General features: G+C 34.1%; 1 protein-coding gene and 1 long non-coding RNA gene across 2 annotated transcripts; both read left to right on the top strand.

The window, feature by feature from the left end:
- The first annotated feature begins 207 nt into the window (after positions 1-207).
- Positions 208-3314, top strand: LOC147511091 (protein ZINC INDUCED FACILITATOR 1-like). Its single transcript, XM_086598355.1, has 6 exons — positions 208-308; positions 471-555; positions 946-1031; positions 1483-1571; positions 2271-2314; positions 3157-3314. The coding sequence occupies exons 1-6, from the start codon at positions 270-272 to the stop codon at positions 3312-3314; spliced, it is 501 nt and encodes a 166-aa protein (XP_086454481.1). The 5' UTR covers positions 208-269.
- A 487-nt stretch (positions 3315-3801) lies between these two features.
- LOC147511092 (uncharacterized) lies at positions 3802-5801 on the top strand. The gene is made up of 3 exons (XR_015216930.1): positions 3802-3873; positions 4088-4229; positions 5649-5801. It is a non-coding gene; the product is annotated as an uncharacterized LOC147511092 (long non-coding RNA).
- The last annotated feature ends 1131 nt before the right edge of the window (positions 5802-6932 follow it).

Consider the following 6932-nt stretch of genomic DNA (forward strand, 5'->3'; position numbering starts at 1 on the left):
CGTTAGTAAGTTAATAACAGTTAGTGTTCCGTTACATAATTACTTAACCATTAGTAAATTACCGGAATTATTTTGTAACGTTTATAGAGATATTAACTAACGGATGCACAAGCGTGACTAATGTTAAAATCTAATTATAAAATTTGAGACCAATTAAAAAAATAAAAGAAAGAAGGCGAAAATTTTAGTGGGATTTTTTCACCTCGCCGCTCATTAGGTCAACTGGTCAGTACCTGGAAAAGAGTAAACAAAACAAAAGGGGAAAAGGGATGAACCGCTGCCGCTGCCACTTCCAGGAGCCAGATGGGGTCTTTCTTTTTTTTTTTTTCTTTCTTTCATTTCAGTCAATCTCAATTCTAGTACTTCATCAAGTGAGCTTATACGAATGTTCTTGAGTTGGATATTTTCCCGAGGGTGTAAAATGTCTCCTAATTACTATGTATAACTGAAGCTTGAACTTTCTTTCACAGGTATTTTCTCTATGGGCTGTCAGTTCGAAAACCTTTGGATTAGGTTTTTCGACTAATAAGGTTGGCGTTGTTCTCACAATCTCTGGTAAGTTGGATACTTATCATCATAGTTTTAATTCTTATAACTTATAATTAGAAGTGCTTCTGAAATTAGAAAATTCTCCAACCTCTTTTCAGAACCTATTTACTCAATTAGATAAAGTATTGCTTCAGAATTTCTTTGTGAATAGTATCTATAATGCTTACTGCAATAATATATTATATGTACAGATACTCTGAAGTCAAATCTTTTCCTTCAACTCCTACTGGAAAATCAAATTTGTCTTGTTAGAAATGCAATGTTAGCAGTTCGTGATCTAGGAGTATTAAAAAGAAATTCACCAACTTTACTTTGTATATGTACATATAATGCTGTGAAGTAGTTTAATGACTTTGTTTGTTCTTGGGATTAAATTACTAACTTATTCAAGTATAGGTGGGGGCCTTTTAGTCTTTCAAACTTTTCTATATCCATTGATAGAGAGAATTCTCGGTCCAGTCATGGTTTCTCGCGTTGCAGCGGTAGGTGTCAAGATTTTCCATGGTTTAAAGTTTATCTTTAAGATTCAGCTCAGATTATTGATTGAATGTGCTCCCTTTATGTTATACGTGTAGGTTTTATCTGTCATGCACGGTGTTGCAAAGTTACCCCTTCATAGCTATGTTATCTGGGTTCAGCTTTTTAATTTTGCTGAACTGTGCATCTATGCTGATGAATGTTTTAACAGTAAGTATGAACTTCATGATGGTCATTTTTTCTCTCTTTTCTTTTTGCCTACAAGAAAAAATGAACTTAATGATGGTCCATTTTAATATTGTTTTCTCTCTTTAATGGATAGTCATTGCCCTTTGGACTATCCGTACTACAGAACAATGCGGTGGTAACTTTTCACTATCATATTTGCATTGATATCTATTGGCTTGTTTGTGCCATTTTCACTAGAATGATTGGCATTTATTACCATACGAATAGGACCAGAAGCAAAGAGGAGCTGCAAATGGAATTGCTATGACTGGGATGTCTCTCTTCAGAGGTCTTGGACTGGCCATAGGAGGTTTTCTGTAAGTACTCTTAAGAAGTATTTTGTTACGACAATGACATGTACTTGCACATGAATACAACAATTTCTCAATATATAATCATTTGTATCATCTTCTAGCTTCAAAAACGATGACATTATAGTTTTATTTTCCCTAGCGAGCTGACTACGATTAGCTGTTCTTGAAGACCAAGTGAAATCCATAGAGCCCTCACAAAAATGGAGTCGTTTTAATATAGGCCAATAGAACGACTTTTGTTTTGTGCTTCTGTTTGACCTAGACGGATACAAATTTAGAGTCATCTTCCTAGCTCGCACAACATGATGCAACCTCGCTAGTGTAATCCAAGATCATATATGATATCTCGGATCATTTGTTTAACATACCGGTTCTTTCTTATGATATATAATGAGCATTCAAACATGTGACACCATTACATTATTTAAGTCACACCTTAGAATGACGAGTCCAAAGGAAATGGTGGAAGGTTGACCACGGTTTCAATGTCAATCTTGTTTAATGTACTTGTTGCCATCGTGGAGTTTATGTGTACAACTATACAATTGTTCTCCCTGATTTCCATATTTCATTCATACCATCATTTCTTTGTCTTCAAAGCAAATCCAATATTTCGTTGAATATTTAAGGTGATCTGGTAGAATAAAGAAAAATCAAATTCCAATCTTGTTCCTTAATTACTTGTGTCTTTGTTATATGTAGGGTTTCTTGGACACAAAAGCGCCAGGATACTTCTTTCCTCCCAGGTACGCAGCACTAAACTCTGAGTAGATTCTGTATATGTACTCAGGAAGTGATTTACATGGGGTCACAGCTAAAGTTATAGACATGCCCCACCACTGTATGTGATACTTCCCTTCCATCCCTTTTGTATCATTCCTTCTTGTCCAAGTACTAAATATGGTTTCGTGCTTTTCATTTTGTGGTTGACTTTTTGTTTTCAAAGGAACTTATTGGTAGACATTAAAGTATCCACGTGTTTTGGGTACATATCGATATAACCATTTGAAAATACTTTGGTACATATTTAATTGATCTTATAGATAATATACTTGGTATCAGTCGATTAGAGTATTACTTTAGGCGATGGTTGGTCGTATTAGCATAGGTTGAGTAAATGGAACAGTAGACCGGAATGCACATTTTAAACTTAACCTCGAGTCTTTACATCATTATCATATATTGTTTTAGGTTTCATGGCCCATCACTTCAATAAGGTGTTCACCTGTCTCCTTAGTGCTTCAAGCTCTTGAATGCACATTATGCCTGAAGTTCTTATGATGTGAGCCACATAGCAATCCATATTGACCATGCTTCGATTGGGCATCTCTAGATTAAGTAACGCTTCTATGTGTATTTCTCTCTCGAGATGTAAATTTGTGGGTTTATTATGTCGAATGGCTTTGATGTTGAAATCCTATTGATGATTAATCTTGTATTGCTTCCATGCAAGACTCACATTACTCTAACTAGGAGAGAAGTACTTTTCGACTATATTGCTGACTCTCTCTTCAAATAAAATTTTAAGCTCTCAACTTCGTTTATGATGCATCAATCTAGTATTTATTCACCTTCGTTGATTGTGCAGTTGTTGAAACACATCCCGGCTTATTAAGCAGTTTTGGGATCCGTAAGCAATTGGCCAAAACATGTTCTTATCGGATATACATGGTTAGTATATCAAGACATGCCTTTAGCTTTGCAAATAGCCAAATACATTATGTATTCTCTCTAAGTAGTAGTTGATTCTCAGCATTTTAGAAGTTAGCTGATCGTGTTTCATGCCATGCCTTGTTATGGTGTTAATATGGTGTTATATTTCCATTCTCCAAAGTTGATGGTTTGGCAAATATTCTGGTGAGGGCTTGATCAAACGAGATAGATGTTTTCTTTGGATTTTATGTATTGTTTGGATCGGTAAAAGGCGTGTCATGCTTATCAACTTATTAATAATTGTATTTTCTATATAGCAAAGAAAGAAAGCAAGTTATTGAGGAAAATGGACATTTTGAAACTATAGTACATATGTGATACCTCTGCTACTCTCCACGGCAATTTAAGAATCGGGGATTGATGTTTCCAAGAAACTGGAATTAGTGGAATTTGGTGATTAACTCTTGTGATATAAGCTTCCTTTTAGCTACAAACAATCGGGGATGGAACGAAACGTGCATCAATAGGAGTAGAGTTAGGCTTCGTGAACAAATTTGAATAAGTTTCGTTTTTTTGCATGTGAAACAGGACTTGTGCTATCTTTCATTCTTGTGATCTATATCTTGCAATCCTCCCGAGACAAACTAGCAAGGTAAGTGTATCTGTCACATTTATCAAGAAAACGAATTGCTCAAGGCATTCATGTATTACTTGTCCTTTGTCAGTCATTCTTGTGGTAATGCTCTATACATCTGATCCAAACTAAAAGTCATCTTATGGCATTTTTGTAATCTAGTTATCCTTTTATCTGTTCTTGCTTACATTCTTGAGAGAATTTCTGGACGTTGTTTTTTTTCCTTTCTCAGGTTTGTAAGGGAGACTATTGCTGAAAGCATCTTGCCTGGAGGAGGGGTGGCCAAGGGGGAATGATGTTGCAGTCAGATCTGCCAGATACTGTTTATCCAAGAGAATATGGTACCTTAAGAAATTTGTGCAATTGTACACTAGGTACACAGTGCGCTAAAATTTTCACTTCATGCTATGTTACCCATGTCGTCATCAGTATATTCTAGTCATTTTAAGCTAATTTAATACTCTTCTTACCCTCTTTGAACCAAGAAGCAAACCCGGTATTCCAAGTGATGTAATTCCTTTTTTGTCTACTCAAGGTTTTACCACTTGGACCGATGAGTGTGCTTGTTGGGTTACCTATCATTATAAGCTTGTATCTTTTGTTTCCTCTACGAGTTCATATATATTCTACCAATTCACCTTCTCCAAAATCAAACTCTTCCCAATAGAAAGAAAAACAAAAATAGAACATACCATTTTTTTATACCTTCTTTTCAATAGACGCTTTGTACTTCACTAATCACCATCTTCATTGCATAATTGCATAAAATGGAAATTAGATAGGGTTTTCCAACCTATTAAACTTGGTCCTTCGAGAAGGGGAGGAAAACAATGAAGAAGAAAGTTATGGTCTTGTAGTTTCCCTTACGTTATACTGTTATCTACTTGACTAAAACCTGCAACTACACATGCCTTGAGCATTCAATCTATACACATTTTTTTGTTCTATTATCACAAGGTATGATATGTATATATATGATAATTTTCCGTATATTTTTAAATTAAAAGTTAGACTTGAGTTAAGTGTTACGCCTTTTGCTTTAAATGTATATATATGATTTTGTATCTTTAAATGCTTCAAAGATTAAATACTTTTTTCGACTGATATCAGAAGCAACTTATGAACTTGAAGCTGAATTCATTGAAAGACATCCAGTAATAATGGTTATAGATTCCGAGGTGCAAGTAATTTGTTGAATTATCATTTTGACTGTCTTTGCGGTGTTAGGACTAGTATTGTTTAGTTTGCGATATTAATAAGCTTGTGAATCAAGTAGCAAGTATTTAACAGAGAAGGAGATTTCCATTTCATTTAGTGGCCGTGTCTAGAATAGCTAACAATTTGTTGTTGCTGCTGTTGTTGTGTTAAATATGTTTGGCAGTGTGAAATTTATTCTTAATGGTTGTTCACGCATTACTTTTTTGTCACTTAAGGATGTATATATCTTTAATGGTTGGAATTTATCCTTAATAGTTGTTCACACATTACTAGAAGGTAGAGGCAGTACCCGTTTAGTTGTATATATGTCACCTTGTTATTCATATAGCTTCTAGGGCTAAAGAGGCTCCCATAAGTGGTTTACGGTGTATTAGTGTTGTGTTATCAAATAGTAATAGCCTATAGCTTCTTTGATATCCTAGTGGCATGATTACCTTCTTGCTATGTTACTAATTTGGTAGACTAGAAACTATGTCACTTAGTTTTAATTAGTATAAGTGAATCTATTGTTGTATATATCTCTCGTTACATTTTAAGGTAAAAGTCTATTTAAATTCTTTTGTTAAATGAAACAGGTAATGCACGTGACATTTGTTTGTTGCCGACCTTGAAGGATAGAGGTGGTCGATATTGCCACTTGGACACTTTCTAATAATAAGACTTTTTTTCTAGCTAGTTGTAAGCATAATGTAATGTACTTTTTTCGTTTGGAAAATTGAAGTACTTGGTATTTACGAAAGTGATTTGTATTGTACTTTTAAGCTTGGAAAATTGAAGTACTTGGTGTTTACAAGTGACTTGATAATTTTGAGTGATGGAATGAATGTTTTATTCTTGAATGGGATTGATGGTGTGATTGTGTATTTTATGGAATGAACTGTTTTTGAAAAGAGTTGTATCTTGGGCTCTTGGCTAGTTCATATAGCAACCCGTCTTTGGCTAGGGCTAGTTGTATCTTGAATAATAATAATAATAATAATAATAATAATAATAATAATAATAATAATTCAGTTCATCTAGGAAAATGGGGGTTCAAGTCGGGTTTAATGAGGATGAGTTTTAGCTATGTTAGGATCCCTCCGGTTTAATTTATGAGTCTTACATTTTAATTTATGAAAAGGAACTTGAAGTTTGTTTTCTTAGTGCACTCAAAAAAATTAATGGAAGTTTTTTTTATTATTATCTTTTTTGCAATGTTTGATAATTTATTGTACATTTTGGAATTTGTTGGGAAGATGGAAATGTTGTATGTAGACAGGCTGTGTAAATTTTGTTATGCAGGTTCGGTTTTTAAGTGGAAGACTGTTACTAGCATTATTATATATATATATATATATATACCACGGTTTGGCATAAATCGTAGTGTTTAGTATAACTATATACCACGGTATTACAACACATACACTAATATAAACCATGGTTTCAATAGCTTATATGCCATGGTTTTGTTGACAACCGTGGTATATAATGGGCATACAAACCACGGTTCTTTGAAAAACCGTGGTATCCGTTAAACATATATACTACAGTTTTGCTATTATTATATACCACACCACCTATTGTCACGGTTGTATAACAGTGATAAATATATTTATACCACACTTAAAAACAGTAGTATAAGTGTCATTCTGTAGTAGTGTATAACTCTTAATTATTACTCACATAATTGGTCTAAAAGTATGACTGTTACAGGGTTAAAACTACAGTTTTGGGCTCTTATCACTTGTGTAGAATCTAAGTTGACCAGATCATCCTTTCATTCCATTGAAAGAAGTGCTGAACCTTTAGACTTAATACACACAGATATATGTGATCTTAAGTACGTGCAAACTAGAGGTGGTAAAAAGTATTTCATTACT

This window comes from Coptis chinensis, chromosome 3, assembly GCF_015680905.1.
Source record: "Coptis chinensis isolate HL-2020 chromosome 3, ASM1568090v1, whole genome shotgun sequence".
Classification (NCBI taxonomy): domain Eukaryota; kingdom Viridiplantae; phylum Streptophyta; class Magnoliopsida; order Ranunculales; family Ranunculaceae; genus Coptis; species Coptis chinensis.

Coding starts and splice junctions, on each gene's coding strand:
- LOC147511091 (XM_086598355.1), top strand. CDS start 270: ATGAACCGCTGCCGCTGCCACTTCCAGGAGCCAGATGGG. Junction 1,032..1,482: donor TGGTTTCTCGCGTTGCAGCG/GTAGGTGTCAAG, acceptor CCATACGAATAG/GACCAGAAGCAAAGAGGAGC. Junction 2,315..3,156: donor GGATACTTCTTTCCTCCCAG/GTACGCAGCACT, acceptor TTGATTGTGCAG/TTGTTGAAACACATCCCGGC.